The 22,703-nt window shown below is 53.9% G+C and overlaps 3 protein-coding genes across 4 annotated transcripts; 2 read left to right on the top strand and 1 right to left on the bottom strand.

Annotated features, from left to right (window-relative positions):
- The first annotated feature begins 5,250 nt into the window (after window positions 1-5,250).
- Window positions 5,251-12,127, top strand: LOC148834226 (macrophage mannose receptor 1-like). Its single transcript, XM_088915756.1, has 8 exons — window positions 5,251-5,389; window positions 5,694-6,032; window positions 7,002-7,352; window positions 7,689-7,784; window positions 8,475-8,798; window positions 9,349-9,693; window positions 11,177-11,524; window positions 12,123-12,127. Exons 1-8 carry the CDS (start codon window positions 5,251-5,253, stop codon window positions 12,125-12,127), a joined length of 1,947 nt encoding a protein of 648 aa, XP_088771882.1.
- Window positions 12,128-13,113: 986 nt separating this feature from the next.
- Window positions 13,114-17,313, bottom strand: LOC148834225 (uncharacterized). Of its 2 annotated transcripts, none has more exons than XM_088916937.1 (2): window positions 16,854-17,313; window positions 13,114-15,423 (listed from the first exon to the last, which is right to left on the bottom strand). In XM_088916937.1, the coding sequence occupies exon 2, from the start codon at window positions 15,302-15,304 to the stop codon at window positions 13,697-13,699; it is 1,608 nt and encodes a 535-aa protein (XP_088773063.1). In that variant the 5' UTR covers window positions 15,305-15,423; window positions 16,854-17,313; the 3' UTR covers window positions 13,114-13,696. The 2 variants fall into 2 exon arrangements, with proteins under 2 accessions (XP_088773063.1, XP_088773064.1); XM_088916938.1 differs by having other exon boundaries at window positions 16,683-17,227.
- Window positions 17,314-17,731: 418 nt separating this feature from the next.
- Window positions 17,732-22,429, top strand: LOC148834224 (uncharacterized). Its single transcript, XM_088916942.1, has 3 exons — window positions 17,732-18,167; window positions 18,703-19,224; window positions 19,646-22,429. The coding sequence occupies exons 1-3, from the start codon at window positions 17,768-17,770 to the stop codon at window positions 20,152-20,154; spliced, it is 1,431 nt and encodes a 476-aa protein (XP_088773068.1). The 5' UTR covers window positions 17,732-17,767; the 3' UTR covers window positions 20,155-22,429.
- The last annotated feature ends 274 nt before the right edge of the window (window positions 22,430-22,703 follow it).

Below are 22,703 nucleotides of genomic sequence, written 5' to 3'. Positions count from 1 at the left end.
GTACAGATCTCCCGATAACAGGAGGACAGTCAGCAGGTGTACAGATCTCATGGTAATTGGAGGACAGTCAGCATTTCTACAGATCTCATGGTAATAGGAGGACAGTCAGAGGTTGTACAGATCTCCCGATAACAGGAGGACAGTCAGCAGGTGTACAGACCTAATGGTAATAGGAGGGCAGTCAGCATTTCTACAGATCTCATGGTAATAGGAGGGCAGTCAGAGGTTGTACAGATCTCATGGTAATAGGAGGGCAGTCAGAGGTTGTACAGATCTCATGGTAATAGGAGGACAGTCAGAGGTTGTACAGATCCCATGGTAATAGGAGGACAGTCAGCAGGTGTACAGATCTCATGGTAATAGGAGGGCGGTCAGCGGTTTTATAGATCTCCCAGTAATGGGAGGACAGTCATAAACAATCTTTTTAAAGTTTAGCTTTTAAAAATTACAAAATTCATGAAAATTAGAATTGAAATTTTCCTGGCGTTTAAATATGTAAAACCCCTTAATCTTGGACCAAGCATGTGACCACCACAAGAGCATTTTCCTACAGTATTCAAATCTGAACATCCTGTTAGCTTTCTTTATCACTTCCTGCTTAATGAGCACCAAATTTCCCAGGTTTCTTCTTGTTGTTCTTCAGGATCGGAGCCACCTACCTTGTATTTATAATAGTTCAGATGGGGAGCTGCGTGAGCATGCGTAGGCTGCAAAGGAACAAGGAACAGGCGTATTCCATGCTGAAAGGAGAAGAAGGAAAACACAACGTTTCCATCTCTTTTCAGCATGGAATAAACCTATTATTTTTCCTGTGTATTTATAGTGTTGTTGTTTCTTACCTGTGTGAAGGATTTGTCCGTGTTAACTCTCATTTACCAGTGTCACAATCGTCATCCCTCCTCTTAAGGGCGCTCCGATCCTTTCGTATTTTAGTTGCACCTGCCCCCTGTATTGCCGGTTGATTTTTAAGCCCGGCGCTCCTGCCATTCCTGGCTCAGCTTTCGGAGATCAGCCATTCAGCGGAGGTCCAGGAGAGGAGGTCCATGAAGCACAGGCTACATCACGGCGTCCTGACCGTCTGACCGTCTGAGGGGTGCTCCACCTGGCCTCGTTTTCCTGTTCAGGATCCCGTTCCGGATTTTAACTTTGTCAGTCTCAGATGGTTCTCCCGGTACCCGGACCCTGGACTGCGCCCTGGATTTCCCCCTTGGACTGTTTGGACTTGTTTGCCTGTGCCACTCCCCCCCGAGCTCCGGGTCACCGTCATCACCCCCCCCCGTCTGTCATTCCGTCCTGATCCTCATCGTGTTTTCCCTGTTGTCCTTCTCCAGTTACTTCTGGATTATACCGTCTGCACAGGGTCCTGAACTACGCACTTCACGGGAGCCCGGACCGGCTTCCGTTACAGCCAGGTTTTTGCCCAGGACTGGATGGTGTCCAAATGTATTCTTTGCCTCAAACTCAGTGAAGGAAATAGTTGTTAAATATGAGTGCTGGGTGATCCAGCCCAGGCAGGGTGACCAGCTCTCGCTCATCGTGCTGGCTGAGCCCTGTGGGACAGAGCAGGCCTGGGAAAGACAAGTGGAGCCAACTCTGGTGACAGATAGCGATTGGCCAGACAGCAGCCGGTGTTGGGGGACCGGGAGCACAGTTCTCGCTCCCCGTAGCGCTGGCACTGTGGGTAGAGCAGTGAGGCAGTGGGTGATTCCACCAGGAGTGGATTCCTTCAGAAGCCAGAAAACAAAAACAAAAATCCTGTAGGAAGGAGAAGAAAGAGGATAAACAGAGAACATCAGTTATTAAAATGACAGAATTTCTACTTAACAGAAAGCAGGTATGCTTGACCATTATACTGTGTCCTGAAAGTAAAGCATAGTTTTCAAGCCCTGACACACGAGATGAGACTGCAGCTAGCGGCATCTGACGAGTTCTGCACTTCTTGAGTCAATCACAGTCTGTTCAGTGATGCCACAGGACACTGCTCGACGTCCAGCACTATTTTATCTTCTCATGTTACACTGTTTAAGTTGGGAGTGTTGAGCAAATCTAAACAACATCCATGACAAGAACACTACTAAGTCCTGAAATCAACATTTTCCAATTTAGGAACAAGTAAGTGGTTATTCCACGTTGAAAAGAGAAGAAAGGAAACACAACGTTTTGGCTGTGGAGCCTTCGGGTGTCTCCCGAAGGGGCTCTGGGGCTTTGCACCTGATGATCCCTGCCTGCAATAGTAAGCATGCAATGCACAGTATAGCCTGCAATAATTGACACCCGAAGAAGGCTCCACAGCCAAAATGTTGTTTCTTTTCTTCTCTTTTCAGCAGGGAATAAACCTTTACTTGTTCCTTTGCAGCCTATGCATGCTGACGCAGCTCCCCACCTGAACTATTTTTACTACTTAATCCAGCTCATTTGTATATTGTGTTGTGTGATGTGTGCCGCCTTTATCATAGTGCAAGTGAACACAGCACTGGGACACAGCAGCCCTGAGGGCAGACCGGAACACAGCAGCACTGGGGACAGACTGGGACACAGCAGCCCTGAGGACAGACAGACAGACACTGGGACACAGCAGCACAGAAAACATTCGTGGAAGGTTTGGTGCAGCCCACACTGAAAGGTAAGACCTGTATCTTTCTATTGATGCCTAGATGAGAAAGAAGGACGCCTTCTTGTTTAGACAACATAAATGATTTGTATGTTGTCTTGGTGATAATCTGCTGAAAGAACCTTTTGCAAATAAATACCATTAACCTTCTTGTTTGCTTTGGAAATGTTTCTGGTTACTGTGTTCTCAATTGGTGCTGATTGATTGATTCTACACGGGTAGTGTTCTTCCAGTGTGTAGCTCCCAGGAGACGGTAAGAGTGTTCACCTGCATTCCTGAAAATGGGAAGTCTTTAAATCCCAGTCTCCTCGGGTGCTAGGATAACAGATCACTGTGTGGTTCCTGTGGCACAAGGCAGCTCTGTGTTCAGTGCTTATCCAGTCAAGCAGACACTCAGCTGGATTGAGTGTGTCTCACCTGATAGGTAGCCTGTTCCCAGACGTACAACCCACTCTAAATAACCACGGCGTTGTCACGACTAGAGCGACACTAGCTTACCTGGGGCAGAAGAGCCTACAGCTCCAGGGAAACCAGGACAGAATTTGGTGAATGTTTTTTTAAGTCGACATGATAGTCACAAGGGGTCTGGCGCCTGGGCCGAGCCCTAATGATTTAGGGGGTCAAGCCTGCTCCTTTTTCCCGCCGTACGAAACAAGTTCTGTCACCCTGTTCCACTCCGAATCCTTGCCCTCCCTTCCTATCCCGCTTCAATACGACACCAAGACGTCCTGAGAGACGCTGGGATTGGGAACGTATTCTCCCACAGGAACGATGATATGAACACGCAGTGGGTTCCTGGAGGCCTGATACCCAGTTTTCCCCAAGATGCCCCAGAACTTTCTACTTGATCGATTACAGGTGAATAATATGGCCACTGTAATACCCTGTAATACATTCTTTATCTGTGGATTCACATTGCGTTGCCACGACAAGTAGATTATTGGTTGGTTTCTGTGTCCTTGACTTGATGACTTAAAACGAATTACGCTCTACTGTACCCATAAACAGTGTACAGAGTGGATGCAGTCGTACAAGCAGGGGAGCCACTTGTGATGCTTGCTTCCTGGGGCACAACAGTTAGCTACCAGCTGCTAGCAAAAGCAGATCCTGGCTATGTACACACACACATTAGCGTAGTAGTCCCATGATTTACATACTCTTCCATGTGGTGTGAGACGGGTATTTAACCAAATAGCAAAGACTGTTATCACTTTATGGGGAAAATCCAAAGCACTTAGAGCAGTGAGTACATCTCTCCTTCCTCCGGGAGCTCAGGGATGGGATGGGAATCAAGAGAAAGCGCCCTCTTTCTAAGAGGGAACCCCGGACAAAGCGAAGACGAGCCCACCGAAGCTAGGATCGCTGGGATGAAAAGCCTCCAAACTGGAATTTCAAAACCCAACATCAAGGGGCACAGCTGATAAAAGCTGCCTTTGCAAGGGATGCAGAATCCAGCACTGGGGCTTGAAACCCCCAGGTAAAGAGATTAAGCTTGTGCGAGTCTGTTCCATGTGCTTTATTAAAGAAGAGAACTGGACCAAACTCCTCTGTAATACAAGTAGTAGACAAGTATGGTTGTAGCCCCAGACCTGAGCCCCTCCCCCCCCGCCTCTTTTAGATCATTCCTCATGGGGAAAGGCGACTGGTTCCGTGACGGGACGCTAGATGGCACTCTTTCCAGGAGAGACCCCCCCCTCCCCAAGCTTGCACCGGGGGCAGTGATGGCCCATTTGTATACTTACGTTGTGGACAGCAATCACCGTGGTATAATAAGCTGTAAATTCATTTAAATACAAGGTACCCCCTCCCCTTGTGCGTTACCCCTACCTACACGCAATTCGAAAAGCAGCTTTGAAGCCCAGTGTCAAACGGCACGGCCCCGAGAGGATCCCTCCACGTCCTCCACGCCGGCGTGTACCCTGCGCCGGCCTGTGCACGATCAGGGGCCAGTCGTTCGTGCTGTGGCCCTCTGGGCTGCTCCGTCTTGCCACCTGGATGGGGCAGTGCCCTCAGGCTGCTCCCTGTCTTAAAATGCCCACTCTCCAGGCCAGTCGCGTGCAACACAGACAGTGGGCCGCTCTTTGTGAAGACAGGAAGGATTGAGTTCCGTGAAGCTGGTTCTGCTGGCAGAGGGGGGCAGACATGAGGGTCCCTGGGTCACTGGGAATCTGTTGTCAGACGAAGAGGAAGAGAGAGAGAGAGGAAGAGAGAGACAGGGCCATTGTTCCTACATTCTGGGGAAGTAGATGCAGAGGCACACTAAACGTGTCACGTCTGTTAACCCTTGTGTAGCTGTTAACCAGAAACCAGTGTTTAGCTTTTGACCAGTGTATAGTGGTTGACCAATGTAGCTGTTGACCAGCGTGTAGCTGTTGGGCACCTAAGACGAGTTCAGGTTCTTAATGATACTTTCTGTAATTCACGTGGAAAAAAAGAAAATGAAGCTCTGGGGAATTCAGTATTTTTTCTCCCAGAATGCAATCAAGTTTTGTCAAGCTGCACTGCGGACACGTTGTGTATTTTTCTGTAGGACAGCGGACGATTCTGTCTCCTGCTGTGTTACGTCCTCCACGCTGTGAACCCACTCCCTGACTCCAGTCTCCTTTTTACCCGTTCCTTGGTTTTCCTGGACCGTCGTCATGGAGAAGGCTCAGCTGGCTGTCGCTCTCCTGGCAGGTGACTTCTCCTTTGTTTGTCAGGGACTCGGGAGTGAGGACCTGCTCAAACACAGCCTGTCCTCCAGCCCACAGCCTGCGGAGTATCAGGCTTCCTACTGGAGTTATCCCAGAGTGCTTCACACTGGATACAAATCCATTGTGCAAATCTGTCTAGGACGATGCAAGGTCTTCTTATACCGTTGTGCCTGGAAAGTGCCGGTACGCTTCTAGTGCCCCCTAGTGGCAGAAAAAAAACAACAATTGTTATCTCAGTCTTTCCATCCAAGGTCCAGCAATCTAAAAGCAGCCGTCCACAGCACAGAGCCAAGGTGGTTGTTTGTGATCAGCTGCAGGCCCTTCCAGCCGTTTCAATTCTTTAAAGTCTTTCCGCCCGTGTGACTCCTCTCTCCTCCTCTCCCCCGCAGTCTGTGTGATCACCCCGGCCCCGGCCATGAAGTACTACTACATGAAGATTAATATGACCTGGGCTGATGCTCAGAAGTACTGCAGGTCGATCTTCGGTGACCTGGCCACTGTGAGCGGCCAGGCAGACCTGGATCGGCTCCAGGAGGCAGCAGGGAGGCCAGGCTCACTGGCCGCCTGGATCGGGCTGTATAGGGAGACGCAGAACTGGCAGTGGTCCAACGGACAGGAGGTTACTTTCCACGGCTGGAAAAGAGTCCTGTTCTGTGCCCTGGTTAACACGGCGGGCACTCTGGAAGACGCACTGTGCCATGCTAATCATTACTTCATGTGCTACACAGGTAAACTTAGTAAGACACACCATAATAGTAGGAAACTCTCGGAAACTGTAGTTATTTTAGTCTTTGATGCTACAGACAGACTCAGTGCATAATTATTCCAGACTGGAATGTCCAAACCCATCTCACTACAGCTCTGGGTGGCTCTCGGGCAAGTGGGACGCTGTCCAGCCCTAATTAGCTAGGTTGGTGGACAGCTTCCTTCTCATTGGTAAATCACTGAGTCCCTCAGCCAATCAGGGTGCAGCTTTCGAAGGCATCATGAGGATCTGAGCTACACAACTTCAGAGCTTCACAGCAGCAGTGTGACTTTCCTCCTCGACTGCGTCACATTTGGGCTCAAACTCTTTAAAGCTATTAGCTGTTTTGGCCATTTTAATTGTAATGAATTTACTTAAAATATTACTTCCCCTAAGGAAAGAGGAAACAATGTTAGTTTCTGTCATTAGCTCCCCTTTGAGATAATCTTATTTCAAGAACTGTTCCAGACCCGGTGTGGTGCAGCTATGCCACTATCCCCACCCTGGTGCAGATACCTTATTTCCATACCTCCACTTGGTTTTGATTCATAGAGGTCTGTACCTAAAATATTACTTTTCCAAATGAAAGAAGCGAGGAACCTGAGCATGAGGGGCATCCTCACAGTGTGGAAGTGTATTGAAATGCTGGTAATTCCAATGAGGAGATTGGAGAAATCAGTGCTCATTTACTCATGCTGAAGGAACTCAGAATCAGGACACACATTTTGTGGCACCATGTAAAAATGCCCAGTATTACATTGCTCTACAGGGTCATGTAATGCAGGTCAGGTCTAGTAGTTTCTTCACACATTACTGAGGAAATGTTCCCACAGCACCCCAGCTCTCTGACCCCACAGCCCCTCCTGTCTGAGCCCCAGACCCCCACAGTCCCTCCTGTCTAAACACCAGACCCCCACAGCCCCTCCTGTCTGAGCCTGTGTGTCTCTCTCAGACTCCAGCCAGGGCTCCAGGACCTACACCCTGATTAAGCAGAGCAAGACCTGGGCAGCCGCTCGAGATCACTGCAGACAGCAGCACACTGACCTGGTCACCATCAGCAGCCCCAGAGAGAACCAAGCAGTGAGGGAGGCGGCGCGGGGCAGCGTCTTCTGGATCGGGCTGTTCAACCAGCCCTGGGAGTGGTCCGACGGTAGCAATTTTACCTTTTCGTACTGGAACGAGACGCAGCCAAACAACTGGGAATTCACACAGAGCTGCTCAGACCTGTTTTTCAGCAGCTGGTCAAGAGGGCAGTGGAATGATGGAGGCTGCTTGGAGACACACCCCTTCATCTGCTGCGATGGTAAGAGCGTTCAAAACCTTTTCATCTCAGCTGCTCGGTTCCTGTGCAGGCATCGGCAATGGGACGTGTCATGGGCGACACAACACCTAGACCTGCACCTCATCAGACCCGTGGGGAACCCCAGGCCTCGCCCCCTTCTCCTAAGGTCCCGGCGAAAGAGGCTGCTGTCTGCCAGTGTACAGATCTTTCCTCTGCTGATCTCTCACGGCTGCAGTGGGGACGGCTTGTATGCATCTCACATCCCCAGTTCCCTTCCCCCTCTGGCTCTCCGTGATGTCTGCCAAGTCCTGCATCCCGCAGGGTGGCTGAGACGCCCTTGACGCCTCTCCCTGCTAGTGCTCAACGTGGCCCCACCTGCATCCTCCGCCACACTCTGCAACCTGGGCTTCAGGCCCCCCCGGGGCCCAGCTCACGCCAGACTGTCCCACATGAGTCAGTAGTGGGGCCTTCGTTCTGTCTCAAACATAGAGGAAGGACATAGACCACAGTAACGACAGTGAATTTGTGATTTTTTTTAAATTCTGCAATAAAGCTAAGATATTAGAGGTCAATAATGGGAGAACAGAGGGCAATTCATACTGTGAACAACTATTCTCAGTCATGACAGATCTTACGTTAGCACACAAGAATGTAAGAATGTAGCCCTGTTTGACTTCAAGGCCTGGTGATCCTGACAACGCTTGGAGAAGTGTGTCCCCTCCTTGAAGGTGTCCCAGCACTGCTGCCTGGTGCCCAGCCCCTGATTTCTACCAGTGACCTTTCAACTATAAGGCTGTTTGGACTAAGAAATTGTCTGTAATCAGTGGGCTTAAGATCACTGTAAGTGATTCCCCTTTTCTCAACATAGGCCTCAGATCTCAACATGATCACAGTTCATCATTTCCCAATGGCACAAGCCAGCCTGTGCCAACCATCCTGTCCCTACATCCTGCCTGTTTCATATATATTTATATTGTAGTAGCAGCAAGTGCATCTGTAATAATCGTCATTGTTTTAAATGCATCTGAAAATGAAATAGAGAAACACCTGAAAAACACTACAAGACTAGGAATTCAGCCACAAATCAGTGCTTGTGCTGGAGGCTTTTGCTGATTATGTAAAACATTTTTCCATATTATCCAGGTCCTGTGCTTCCGAAATCATGCCAGTTTGTTTCACAGGCCAAGTCATGGCAGGAGGCTCACAGCTACTGCAGGGCAGATAACAAGCACCTGGCTTCCATACACAGCCAGGAGGAACATGATCAGCTTTTACAGACTTCAGGCTTTTGTTATTGTTCAACCTGGATCGGGCTGTACCACGGTAAAGAGAACTGGCAGTGGGTCAGTGGAGAGAGGGCCAGCTATGCCAACTGGAAGACCCAGCTCTTCTGCGCCACCGCTGGTCCGGATGGGTACTGGACAGATGTTGTCTGTGACGAGCTGCACTACTTCATGTGTTACACAGGTACAGTCACCCCCAAACCCCCACAGCACCCCAACTCTCTGAGCCCGAAACCCCCACAGCACACCAATTCTCTCACCCCCAAACCCCCACTGCACCCCAACTCTCTCACCTCCAAACCCCCACAGCACCCCAACTCTCTGAGCCCCAAACCCCCACAGCACCCCAACTCTCTCACCCCCAAACCCCCACAGTACCCCAACTCTCTGAGCCCCAAACCCCCACAGCACCCCAACTCTCTCACCCCCAAACCCCCACAGTACCCCAACTCTCTGAGCCCCAAACCCCCACAGCACACCAACTCTCTCACCCCCAAACCCTCACAGCACCCCAACTCTCTCACCCCCAAACCCCCACAGCACCCCAACTCTCTGAGCCCCAGACCCCCACAGCCCCTCCTGTCCGAGCCCCAGACCCCCACAGCACCCCAACTCTCTGAGCCCCAGACCCCCACAGCCCCTCCTGTCAGAGCCCCAAACCCCCACAGCACCCCAACTCTCTGAGCCCCAGACCCCCACAGCCCCTCCTGTCTGAGCCTGTGTGTCTCTCTCAGACTCCAGCCAGGGCTCCAGGACCTACACCCTGATTGAGCAGAGCAAGACCTGGGCAGCCGCTCGAGATCACTGCAGACAGCAGCACACTGACCTGGTCACCATCAGCAGCCCCAGCGAGAACCAGGCAGTGAGGGAGGCGGCTCTGGGCAGCGTCTTCTGGATCGGGCTGTTCAACGAGCCCTGGGAGTGGTCCGATGGGGGAGACTCGTCATTCCGAAACTGGGCGACAGGGGAACCAAGAAACGCAGCTGACAGTGAGAAGTGTGTACGTCAGAGCCTGGAGAGCGGCAGTCAGTGGGATGACGTCACATGCCAGACTCTGCAACCGTTCTTCTGTCAGCACGGTGAGGCTCGTGAGAAAAGCAGTGAGGGAGACAAATGGGCTTGTGCTCTTGAAACTTATTAATTTAGTGCATAAAGAAAATCATTATTTTAGCACATGGGCACCCAATCCAGATCCTAATCAGTGTGTCTACAGGGTTTCGTTCGAACCTGGCTTTTAACTATCTTGATCAGCTCATTATTGGCTTAAAGGGACACATTTAACAACTTGTGCCCTTATTGTTCTTTTTCTTTTATTTCTACCACTGTCACCACCATCTGGGGGCTCGAACCCGGGTCCCCTCCATGAGCCACTGTCCCCTCTAACTTCTTCTGAAACGGCCCCATGATAATTGTACTATAGAAGCAGATTTTCAGAATCCGAGCCCCCAGTGACCCAAATCTGAGGTAATAGTCTTCATAATCCAACACTGAGGTGTCACCCCATCAGGAAGGTGAAAGAAATGAAGATTCTTCGCTGAGGCTTAAACCTTTCCCCAGCTGAGAGTATTTATTGCTCTGATTCACAATTCTAGTGCCATCCTCTTCTATTCATTTGCCCGTTTGTTTCAAGATTGTGCCTATATACTGACCCTGGAGTCACACATTACGTAAAGTAAGCTCTTCTGTACAGATGTTACGTTTGATGATAATGGGGAAAAGATACTTCTACTCTGGAATCCATCCATAGAACAGCAACCAGATACAGTACATTCTGGTGCTTAAGAGAGTGCCCTACACTGACAGACTGGAGGAACTGAGTCTCTTTAGTCTTCAGGGAGTGCCCTACACTGACAGACTGGAGGAACTGAGTCTCTTTAGTCTGAAGGGAGTGTCCTACACTGACAGACTGAAGGAACTGAGTCTCTTTAGTCTGAAGGGAGTGTCCTACACTGACAGACTGAAGGAACTGAGTCTCTTTAGTCTGAAGGGAGTGTCCCACACTGACAGGCTGCAGGAACTGATTCTCTTTAGTCTTCAAACTGAGAAGACTGTGAGGGGAATATAATACAAGTATTCAAAATCCTCAAATGTATTCAGAATCCCCAGTTCACAATCAGAAACTACAGGTAGATGCATTTAAAACAGAGAACAAGATGCACTATTTTACACAAAATGTGGTGGGACTGTGGAACAAGCTGCCCAGCTGTGTATCTGAAGCCAATAACCGGGCTTCCCTCATAAGAAACAGCTGGATGAGATCCTCCAGTCAGGAGGAGACACTACTGTTCACAGAGGGTGGGGCAGTCAGGAGTCTAGAACCCGAACTGTGATCAGTGGCACAATCTTCCATAACAGCTCTTGTTCAGCCGTAATTCAACATTGGGCTTTTAAACTGGCATTGAATGTGATATTCTAGTTTGATAGATTCAAAAGATTGTCTGATTGTCTAGACGCCTTGTGGTTTTCAATATTTCCCTCTCAGTTCGTTTTGTTTTCCGAGCCAGTCTTTGAAACCTGACCAGCAGGCTGAAAGATAATCCCAGATTCTCCATCCATCTTCAGACTTTCAGTTGGTCCTGGTGAAGGAGAACAGGAGCTGGGAGGAGGCGCTGGACTACTGCAGGACTCACCACACTGACCTCACCAGCGTCCTCTCTCAGACGGAGCAGGACCTCGCCGCCCTGGAGGTGGAAGGCGCCCAGTCTCCCCACGTGTGGCTGGGCCTCAGGCAGAGCTTCGTATCCGGCTCCTGGTTCTGGGTGAACAGGAAGCCCCTGGGGTACACCGCGTGGGAGCGGGGAGAGCAGCCCCAGTGCCCCCAGTCGGGCCGCTGTGGAGCCATGTCCACTGAGACCTCCAGCTGGGCCGCGCTGGGCTGTGAAAAGAAGCTCAACTTCCTCTGCTACACAGGTAACCTGTCACTGCAGAGCTCATGGAGGACCTGTGCTCAACAGCACTCGTCCTTCTGTGTGTCCTGTGATGGACTAGTGTCCTGTCTAGGGTGTGTGTGTCCTGTGATGGACTAGTGTCCTGTCCAGAGTGTGTGTGTGTGTGTGTGTGTGTGTACCCTGTGATGGACTGCTGTCCTCTCCAGAGTGTGTGTGTGTCCTGTGATGGACTGCTGTCCTGTCCAGAGTGTGTATGTCCTGTGATGGACTGCTGTCCTGTCCAGAGTGGGTGTGTGTGTCCTGTGATGGACTGCTGTCTTGTCCAGAGTGTGTGTGTGTGTCCTGTCATGAGTGTGTGTGTCCTGTGATGGACTAGTGTCCTGTTCAGAGTGTGTGTATGTCCTGTGATGGACTAGTGTCCTGTCCAGAGTGTGTGTGTGTCCTGTAATGGACTAGTGTCCTAACCAGAGTGTGTGTGTGTCCTGTGATGAACAATGTCCTGTCCAGATTGTGTATCACCTACATTGGACATTTATTAGCAGTGACTCCCCCAGTCCAGCAGGGGGCAGTGCAGCACCTGTGTGCTTTTCTAACTGTGTGGTTCTGTGTTTCCTCCACAGCTTAGTGTCTCCAGAGACCCCCAGGCAGAGTCTAAAAGCAGCAGCATCTCTCCAGGCACAGGCAGGAGAACTGGGCAGCTCTGGGGCTCTGGGAGCTGTGACTCTGGCGCCCCCTGCTGGCCCTGGCTCAGTTTTACAGCCCATTGGAGATGGTAGTTTCTAAGATTTTGCATTTCTGTGAGAGTAGGTTTCCTAATATGCAAGCTTTATAGATTTTAGAATTTTTGTTATTAACATACTTTGCAATTTTAAAGGGAGATGTTCAGAGCTCTTCGCTCTTGAGTATTACCACATATTTTCAAAGTTGTAATACAGAAATGTACCTAGATATTATAATTGTAGAAGTTCAGCTCTGGGGAAAAAAATGGAAGTCAATGGAGTCAAGAAACTTTCTCTGTGCTTCATCAAGAGATGAAGAAACTAGACATAAACTCTGAAAAGTCACACTGTAAATTTACATCATTTGACTTAATCTGCTGTGTGTGATCAGTGGTTTAGATGTTTTGTTTTCATTAGTTTTCTTACATTTCTGATTTTAAAAAGTGCAGCTGGTGGGGGGCAGGTGACGGGCTGCCCAAGGGAAGGAGAGGGAGGCCTCATGGGATTAAAGCTCCCCAGACAGAGAAGGGCTCTGGCTGGGACCCCCCCCCCCCCCCCCCCCATTCAAGGGTGGAGATGAGGGTGTGGGCTTCCTGGGAGGAAGACACTGGAATTCTTCACTGAGCAGAAAGCTGTGCTTCTCATCCAGCTCTGTGAAGCGTGAATGATGCTGTAACACACCAATGAAACGACTGTGCGTTTGCTGGGCTCGTCACTGACAATAAACAGGCTCTCTGCTTCAGCTCCGGTCACTGTAACCACAGGACTTGTGTGCGGGTGATGCTCTAACACACTTATCAAACGAATGTATTATTCTCTGTGATCGTCACTAACAAGAAACAGCCTCTCTCCCCAGGCTCCTGTCTGTCACTGTAACCACAGGACACAAAAATCAGTTTTCCTGATCCTTTATTAAACCAGACATGCCAACTGAGCTCGAATTCTGGCTGACAGCAAAGATTTACTTGTACAGTACCAAACCGGTACCTGGAGCTCGAACCCATGACCCTCCACTCAGGAGCTCAAAGTCATACTGATTCCCAACTCTAACATGGCAACAGCAAATCTATCGCCCTCGTATCAAGGGACATATTTGGAGAAGGGACGTCTTCTCCAAATGACAGCACTCGCAACGCCACTCTAATTTCTTAGCTAGGAAAGGAGATGCCCTGACCAGTGTGTAGGCAGCAGCTATATCACCCTGCAGCTCACAGCCTTCAGCCCACTGAAGCTCAGCAGGTGTGAGCCTGGTCAGTACCTGGATGGGAGACTCCTGGGAAAGCTGAGGCTGCTGCTGGAAGAGGTGTTAGAGGAGCCAGTAGGGAGGCGCTAACCCATGCGCTAGCACAATGGTAGTGGTGGAGGGGAGTCCCCACTAAAAATGCTTCGAGTGGAGTGTCCAGAAAAGTGCTTAAGTGTAAGGAGAGAACCCCACTACAGGAGCTCAGGGATCTCCAGAGGCTGGCGCAGAGCTGTCAGGGTTCCTGTCTGTAGCTGGACTCTGCAGTGCTCTCAGGGCTCCTGTCTGTACCTGCAGACTGTGGGGCTCCTGCCTCCAGCCCATCTCTGGTGTGGACTCTCTGGTGTGCTCTCAGGGCGCCTGCCCGGCCGAAGCTCTTGCCACACTGCGTGCACCCATACGGCCTTTCGCCTGTGTGGATCTGCTGGTGGCGCCGCAGGGTGCCCAGCTGGCCGAAGCTCTTCCCGCAGGTGGCGCAGCAGTAGGGCCGCTCGCCAGTGTGCGTGCGCCAGTGGTTAGTGAGGCTGCACTCTCGGTTGAAGCTCCTGCCGCAGTGGGCGCAGGCGTAGGGCCGCTCACCGGTGTGGATACGCTGGTGGGCCTTCAGGTGCTCCAGCTGCACGAAGCTCCTCCCGCAGGCGATACAGCAGTAAGGCCGCTCACCGGTGTGGGTGCGTCGGTGGATCTCCAGCGCCCCCGTGTGGCCGAAGTGCTTGCCACACTGGGCGCAGCCGTACGGCTTCTCGCCCATGTGCACACGCTGGTGCACCCTCAGCTCCCCCGCCTGGCCGAAGGTTTTGCCGCAGCGGGCGCAGCCATGGGGGCGGTCCTCCGCGTGGGTGCGCCGGTGGGAGCCCAGCGCCCCCGACTGGCTGAAGCTCTTGCTGCACAGCGCGCAGCCGAAGGGCCGCTCGCCCGTGTGCACGCGTAGGTGTTTTCTCAGGTCCCCGGCCTGGCCGAAGCCGCGCCCGCACAGCGCACAGCCGTAGGGCCGCTCACCGGTGTGCACGCGCAGGTGGGTCTTCAGCTGCCCAGCGCGGCTGAAGCGCCGGCCGCACTCCGTGCAGCCATAGGGCCGCTCGCCTGTGTGCACGCGGTAGTGCGTCTCCAGCGCCCCCGAGTGGCTGAAGCGCTGGCCGCACTCCGTGCAGCTGTAGGGCCGCTCGCCGGTGTGGGTGCGCAGGTGGGTCTTGAGCACGCCCGACTGGCCGAAGCACTTGCCACAGAGGGCGCAGGCGTAGGGCCGCTCGCCCGTGTGCACGCGCCGGTGGTTCTCCAGGCTGCACTCGCGGCTGAAGCGCCGGCCGCACTGCGCGCAGCTGTAGGGCCGCTCGCCTGTGTGGATGCGCTGGTGCCGCTTCAGCACGCCGGACTGGGCGAAGCTCCGGCCGCACTGTGCGCAGCAGTAGGGCCGCTCGCCCGTGTGGGTGCGCCGGTGCGTCCGCAGGCTGGCCTCCGACCCGAAGCTCCTGCTGCACTGGGCGCAGACGTGGCCACCGCCGCCGCCTGACGGCTCTGGCGCAGGCTCGGGGGGGACGCGCCAAACGGAGGACACGGGTTCGACTTCGCCTGGGCTTCCTGCAGACGGTGCCGTTCCGGGCTCCGCCTGCCCGTGTGGCTCCTGTTTGATGGGGGCGTACAGCGGGCCGAGTTCCGACTTGATGTCACCCAGGCCGAGGGGCTCCTGTTTAACGCGATCAGGGACTGGGAAGCCTCTTCTGCTGGAGCCCAGCTCTGCGCTCGGGGCAGATGGGATGCCGGCGCACTGTTCGGGCTCAGCTTTAATTTGGCCACACCCTAGCACGGGCTCGAACCCCAGCTCTGTCGCGGCGGGAGGCTGCATGTTAGGGAGACCTACAGTGTGGGGAGGAGCCCGGATCTTGTAGCCCCTTGATCCCTATGCCTGCTCTCCGGCCCGGCCTGTGCTCAGTTTTCCTTGGGCTTCGGATTCGCAGGCCCGGCCTGAAAGAGTTAACAGAGACATCAGATTACATTGGGAGCAGCTGAAATGTCTAGAATGAACAAAGCCAGCCTGTTCTACGCTGCGCCGCAGTGCTAACTGTAATGTCAGGTAAACATTCCAGGAGCTGACAACAGGACCAGACCCGCTGGACTGCAGAACCAGTTGGACAGAACCCGTTAATGAGAGTCTGTGTAACACTATTTAGCAATAAACAAGACGCAAGTGTAAGAGGGCAGCAGGTTCGGACAAAATGGAAATTCTTGTCTGAGCCACATTTCCCAGAAGGCTTTGGGGGAAGGAGCTGCTGCCCTCAAGTCACCTGACCAGCGTCTGGGAAAAACAGCTGTTCAGGTGACTTTCAGAGCTGAACTTCCTGTCCACTCCTCCCAGCCGTCCTGAACCACACGTCCTGGCTCAGCCCCTTCCTCTGGCCCAGTACTTCCAGGACGGCTGAAAAAGCAGGAAGCGGAGGCTTTCTGAGGCGATTCCGATCCGCTGTCTGAGGGATGAGCAGATGGGCTCGCTAGAGAGAGGAAACAGCAACAGACCGGCGATGCTTCTGCTTCCTGCTTCTTAAACTGTCCTGCAGGTACTGGGCCCCACGATAAAAATCGTATCTTGAGTCCAGGGGGTTGTGCAACGGGTCTGTCCAGTCACCCTGAGGCCGAGGCCTGTGTGCAGCATGTGGAGTCTCAGTGCCACTGGAGAGGATTCCAGTGTAGAGCACTGCCGTCCCACCCTGGACCCTGAGGCCAGTGTGTGGACCCCTGAGGGTTTGATCAGGTCGGTAAGCTGATCAGTTCAAGGAAGTCGGGAACAGCCACTCAATCTGAAACATCTCAGCTGTTGTCAGCTCTTAAACCTGCTGGACGGCCCCTGTAAACCACTGCAGGTCATAAACTACAACCCAAAACTTCAGAGCAGGAAAAGAAACTTGCAAATATTCCAGTCAGCAACTCGTTAGTTCACTTCAGTAATGACACTGTGCAGGAATGAAAGCCAGCAGGTGTTTGGACCCCTGAGACCTGCTCTCAGGACCTGTACAAGTCCTTCACGTCCGGGTCCAGCCTGAAATCGGCCGCAGCTGCAGGACTGGGGATCTCCGGGACACCCCTGTCTGTCTGTCTGTCCCGCCACGGTGTTTGCACCGACACAGCCTGACGGCACCGAATCGTTCGTTACATCGCCATTAGCGACACCCTCGGGTCTCGAAACAAGACATTTTGTTTAACCGTGTTTACCCGTGTCCCTGACGTACTGTATTTCCTTGATCCTGGCCTCTTTTGGACTCCGGACGCTGCAGTTCACGAACCCGGACCCAGTCCCATTCGGGACCGGCGCTAGAGGCGACTCAGCTGCCGGTCACGGTGTCCCAGCCGTCACAGGCGGTTGGCTCCCCGGCGCCGGCGCTCGCTGGAGACACACCCACCTCGTCCCGGGACTCCCGCAGACCCGTGGCCGGTCCGCCAGACCGTCCGCCTCGGCTTCGCTCCGCCACGGCACCCCGGAGGTCTGGCGTGTCTGTATGTATGTCCTCAGCGGTGCGAGGCACGGTCGCGGGCCAAGAAGAAACAAAACGGGTGAAAACAAAACAAGATCCCGATATAAATACGGGAGGCAAGGCTTGTAGGATTGGGATGTGCGGGGAAGGCGGCTGCACGTCTGCGCAGCGCCTGCGAGCAGCTGCGCTCGTTCAGGGCTGCTGCTCCAGCTGCGCTCTGTCCCCCCGTCGGGACAGATGGGGACAGGCGCCGGCGCCTGAGTCCACACACCGTTTGTTTAAAGCACAGATTCATGCAACCCCCCCCGATGTTCCGGGCGCAGGATTATGAGGTTTCTGCAGCGAGACGAGCTGCGGCTGCTCAGGACAATAATGATGCGCAGATTCGAATGACCGCTGTAGTTCCGAGTTCAAATGCCGACCACCACACCGCAAAGCTGTCTGTGGGAGTGGATTTTTTTTTTTTGCTGTTACATAGTGTGCTGCTGGTGCAATTGAAGGGATCATCCCAAACAGAGACCAGTAATCCGCGCAGTGTGGCAACTAGAACATCAAGAGCACCGTTTAGTATTTATTTTGATTACATTTCCAGATTGAATTTGCAGGGAGGCTCAAAGACCTGTAGTGAACTGAAATCTACGGGCGGGGGATTACACCTGTCCTAAATGTAGGGCAGTCTGGCGCATGTCTTCGATTTCACTGTAGTGTCAGCGCATACAGACCTGCGCTCCTCTGGACCCTAGAAATCGAACTGCGCCGATCGTGCCGACACTACGGTAGGCGGGTGACCCGGTGACCCCGCTGGGGGCGTGGCTCCAGCCAGGAAGGCGGAACTGCGCTGGATGCGTGCCTGTTTCGGGGGCGAAACGGAGTCGACGGCGCAGTTTAGGTTCCAGGTTGGACTTGCTGGTGAGGTTCAGTGCTTGCCCGGGATGTCGGAGGCGGCGACGGCGGCGGCGTTCCGAGCGCAGCTCGACTCCGTCATGCGGCTGCTGCTGAAGGCGGCCGTGGGGGAGATCGCCAAGCTGGTGGAGGAGAGCTTCGCCGACTTCCAGCTCCGGCTCGCCCGCAGCGCGCAGGAGAACGAGAGCCTGAAGCTGAGACTGCGCCTGGCGCAGAAGGAGCTGCGAACGGCGCGACAGTGTCTGTCCGCGAACAGCAGGAGCACCGGCCGCGGGCAGGAACGCCACACTCAGACGACACCCTCGGCAGCCGCTAGCGGTCAGTCAGCCTCACTGCACGGTACGAATCTTGACACGCTGGGGTACACAGTACAGCACAGCTCTCAAACACTGAGTCACAGTGCAGTCTAGTACAGCTCTGACACTGAATCACACAGTACAGCACAGCTCTCAAACACTAAGTCACAGTGCAGTATAGTACAGCTCTGACACCCTGAGTCACAGTCACAGTACAGTACAGCATAGCTCTGAAACACTGAGTCACAGTACAGTACAGCTCTGACACACTGAGTCACAGCGCAGTACAGCATAGCTCTGACACCCTGAGTCACAGTCACAGTACAGTACAGCTTTGACACACAATCACACAGTACAGCATAGCTCTGACACACTGAGTCACAGTACAGTACAGCTCTGACACACTGAGTCACAACGCAGTACAGCATAGCTCTGACACCCTGAGTCACAGTCACAGTCACAGTACAGTACAGCTTTGACACACAGTCACACAGTACAGCACAGCTCTGAGTGACAGTTACAGCACAGTACAGTACAGCTCTGTGAGCAAAATGAGATCACGTCTGCGTTTCCTACAGGCCACCAGGACTGCTATGGAATGACGGGCAACTCCTGCATCCAGCAGTGGTGCAACAGCACGCCTCCACAGCGCCGCCCTGGTGTAGGTCAGGAGGAACTGCCCAGACCAGATTTCGCTTTCATTCCGGATCTGAGAGCTCCTTGTGCTGACAACACCTCTTCTGCACCGGGTTCGATTTCCCTCCTGCAGGGCACGCCCAGCCCCAGTGAAACACGCACACAAGGGAGAACTCAGCGGCCCGGCACCGCATGGCCGGGCCCGCAGGTCATGGACGACTCCCATGCTGATCCACACTCTGGCCAGCAGGGGGCGTGCAAGGTGGAGCGGGACCCCTTCGTCTTGGAGACAGGCGACACCCGCTGCACGGGCGGGGAGGACGCAGCTCCGGGGCCCACGGATGGCGCCGGGGGAGAGGAGAGGGGGAGCGGGCCAGAGCCCTCACTCCAGGTCAAAGAGGAGAGGTGCGAGCAGGACTGGACTGCTGCCGACCAGCAGGGGGCACTGGTGATCTGTGTGAAGAGTGAGTATGAACAATACCCAGGGACTGCAGTGCAATAAATTCTAGTCCAATCCATCCATTCTGGGGTTCTGGGGACTCTGTGTGCCCCGGTGCACTAGTGCTCTGGGGACTCGGTGTGCCCCGGTGCACTAGTGCTCTGGGGACTCGGTGTGCCCCGGTGCACTAGTGCTCTGGGGACTCGGTGTGCCCTAGTGCACTAGTGCTCTGTCTGTGTGCTGGAAGCATGGCTGAGAAGCGGTGGACCATAGCAAGTTCAGAGCTTTTCCCACAGCCTGTGGCCGTGCTTTACTTGTTAGATCCCTTGGCAGAAGCACTCATCTCTCTCCCCTTTCTCTCTTCCCCTCCTCCCCCTCTCACCATTCCCTCTGTCCCCTCCTTCTCTTTATATCCTCCCACCCCCCCCTCCCTCTCTGTCCTGAAGTTGGTGAAACAGAAGTGGACCCCCGCTCTCCTTTCCCCGCGGGCGTCTCTGACGGAGGTGGGCCGCCCGAGGGCTCGCGGGACAGCATGCCTCTCCCTGCGGCGGTGCAGCCGGACGTCCCGGAGCCGGTGGGGCAGCGCGCGGCCGGCTGCTTCAGGTGCGGGAGGCGGGTCTGCGCGGGGGGAGAGGGGCGGCCGTGCGGCGCCCGGCGCGGCGAGGGGGCGCCCTTCCCGGGCCCGCCCCCCCCGGAGCTCGGGCCGCGGGGGTTCCGGTGCCCCGAGTGCGGGAGGGTCTTCCCACAGGCCGGCCAGCTGCGGCTGCACCAGCGCTCACACGCCGGCGAGCGCGCCTTCCCCTGCCCGCAGTGCTGGAAGAGCTTCCGGCGCTCCGACAACCTGCGCCGCCACCTGCTCATCCACACGGGCGAGAAGCCCTACCGCTGCACGCGCTGCGCCCGCAACTTCCGCCACCTGCACAGCCTGAAGAAGCACAAGTGCGTCGCGCCCTGAGGCCACCGGTTCTGATCCGGGACGGGTTGGTCTCGGCGTGTGGCCCTACGGCTGCCCTGCAGCTGCCCGGACAGGGAGGAACAGCGCCTCCTGCTGGCCTGTGCTCGGAAGGCGCGAGAGGAGCCCTTGTCCACCAGCAGCAGAGAACTAATTAAACCATTAAATCCGTAGGTGAGGACACAGGAGATAAGGGCCCTGGGGGGGGGTTCTGAATAATTGGATCAGAACACAACCCTACACCCCTCCTCAGCATGGCGGCATTTTAAAATCTTCTGATCTGCTCTGTAATCGGTCCGCCTGTCCAGAGGAGGAACCGTTCAGCTCAGAGCTGTGTCTGTCCGACCTGGCGCCTATGGAACACTGTCCCCTAGCAGGCCTGCAGGTGGAATTGCGTACTGCAATTCCCCCCCACCCCCCTGCCAGTTTCACTAGGAGACCAGTGTCACCTGCTGTCCCAGAATCCTTGGTGCTTCCAGGGTCATTCTCACTAGGGCGCAGTCCTCCCTGTTCCCAACGAGAGATCGCAAGGATCCAACATCCCGATCTTCATTCTGGGTCCCGGAAGTGGGGGAACAGACAGTGGAGCCGCTTCTCCAGAACAAACATCGCGGGAAGAATGGGAACAGAGCGGGACAGGGGGCGGTTCCCATTCCAGCTCCGGAGCTGGAAGAGTGGGTCGTGCCGGTTCTGCGGGCGTGACTTTGTAGGGAGAGGGCAGAGGGTGCTGGGAATGGAACCGGTCGGGGACGGGAGAAATGCTGGGCTGCAGCGTGGGACCGGCGGGCGGTTCTGTCTTCACCCGCTGGAGCACAGGAACACTGCGGATGCATGCCGGGGGTGCGGGTGGGAACAGTCATCCTCCAGCCTCCAAAGACAAGGGATCTCAGGAGCTGATCTGCTGCGTCATGTTGCAGAAGGGAAGGTCTCTGATTGGCCGGGGGGGGTCGTCGAATGTTACAGGAAGTGTTCCTGCCAGGAAAGTTTTAATCTACCTGTGTGTGATGTTACCGGTGCTGATACAAGAGGTTTCCTGGGCAACGGGAGGCCCAGAGCACCCGGTGTCAGCTTGGACTGCAGTTCGACACCAGGTCACTCAGCCCTGCACCTACGATTACATTAACTTGTCCTCGGGCTCACGGGTCGGATTCGATCCTGTGGCAGGGGAATGAGGCCTGGTTGGTAACCAACTCTTGAGGGCCACAGTCTAACGTGTTTAACAGGAATGTTTGAATTGGCAAAAGAATCGGAGCTGAAGCCAGGTGATCTGGCTTCTTCTCCAAACCCTTAGCTCAGCTCAAACTCGGAGGACAGGAGCTGCCCGACCCGGGTGTTCTATGTCCGGTTCTGGCACAATAGACTGGGCCTCTTCACACCTGAGCTGGACGGGGTTAGGGTTTGATGTTCACACCTCCCCCATCAGTACAGACACCTTCCCTCCATTCCATTCCACACTATTTTACTTGACTCAACTTACCTTCACTGTACTGTACTCGACTCTAATCTTCTAAACCGAGATCCCCCCTGCGTTCACACCTCCCCCACCAGTACGGAAGCCCTCACTCTGTTCCACTCCACTCCACTCCGCTTCTCTCTATTCCACTCCACTCCGCTTCTCGCTATTCCACTTCACTCCGCTTCTCGCTATTCCACTTCACTCCGCTTCTCGCTATTCGACTTCACTCTATTCCACTTCACTCCACTTCTTGCTATTCCATTCCACTTTGTTCCACTTCACTCCACTTCTCGCTATTCTACTCCACTCTATTCCACTTCACTCCACTTCTCACTATTCCACTCCACTTCATTCCACTCCACTCCTCAGACCTGACCCTTTCCTCCAGCAGTCAGCTCTGTGGGAACGGGCCCAGATGACGCGCACTGCATGCTGGGAAGGCGGCTGGAAAACCCCTGGCATGTCCTGTAGCTGAGGATTTCGGTGACAGATGCCCAGGAAAAGCGGGTGACCCTGTGCGGGGAGGTTATTGGGGGAACGTGGTGGGGTGACACAGCTTGTACCCCTCTCCGCCCACGCACCTTCTAATTTTCATTAACCGGCCCGGACGTGTCGCTGTAGTGGGTGTTGGGAGCACAAGCACATGCAGGTGATTAATGCACTTCCAACTAACGGTCAATCAATTAAAAACAGTGCCACATGATGTCCAAAATCGATTCATTGTTTCTACAAGTGTACTTGCAAGAATAAAGTCGTCGTTTTTGATGTTTTGTATACTTGTTGAAATGCCCGCAGCAAAATATTAAAACAACTGTCCCCTTGCTTGCATCACAAGTGAGATAACTACCACAGAAACACCCCACTCTTACAGACAGCGCCTGGTACAACACAGTGTCTCCCGTCACCACACACCCAGAACCTCCTACAGCACAGTGTCTCCCATCACCACACACCCAAAACCTCCTACAGCACAGTATCTCCCATCACCACACACCCAGAACCTCCTACAGCACAGTGTCTCCCATCACCACACACCCAGAACCTCCTTCAGTAGTGTCTCCCATCACCACACACCCAGAACCTCCTACAGCATAGT

Source organism: Atractosteus spatula, chromosome 5, assembly GCF_055471065.1.
Source record: "Atractosteus spatula isolate fAtrSpa1 chromosome 5, fAtrSpa1.hap1, whole genome shotgun sequence".
Lineage (NCBI taxonomy): Eukaryota > Metazoa > Chordata > Actinopteri > Semionotiformes > Lepisosteidae > Atractosteus > Atractosteus spatula.
This window is presented reverse-complemented; position numbering and strand designations above follow the sequence as displayed.

Bases quoted from the DNA above. Each gene is read 5' to 3' on its own strand.
- LOC148834226 (XM_088915756.1), top strand. From the start codon at position 5,251: ATGGAGAAGGCTCAGCTGGCTGTCGCTCTCCTGGCAGGTGACTTCTCC. The intron at 7,785-8,474 runs GTCAGTAGTGGG...CATATTATCCAG, and splicing joins CGCCAGACTGTCCCACATGA to GTCCTGTGCTTCCGAAATCA. The intron at 9,694-11,176 runs GTGAGGCTCGTG...ATCCATCTTCAG, and splicing joins ACCGTTCTTCTGTCAGCACG to ACTTTCAGTTGGTCCTGGTG.
- LOC148834225 (XM_088916937.1), bottom strand. From the start codon at position 15,304: ATGCAGCCTCCCGCCGCGACAGAGCTGGGGTTCGAGCCCGTGCTAGGG.
- LOC148834224 (XM_088916942.1), top strand. From the start codon at position 17,768: ATGCGTGCCTGTTTCGGGGGCGAAACGGAGTCGACGGCGCAGTTTAGG. The intron at 18,168-18,702 runs GTACGAATCTTG...CGTTTCCTACAG, and splicing joins TCAGTCAGCCTCACTGCACG to GCCACCAGGACTGCTATGGA. The intron at 19,225-19,645 runs GTGAGTATGAAC...TCTGTCCTGAAG, and splicing joins ACTGGTGATCTGTGTGAAGA to TTGGTGAAACAGAAGTGGAC.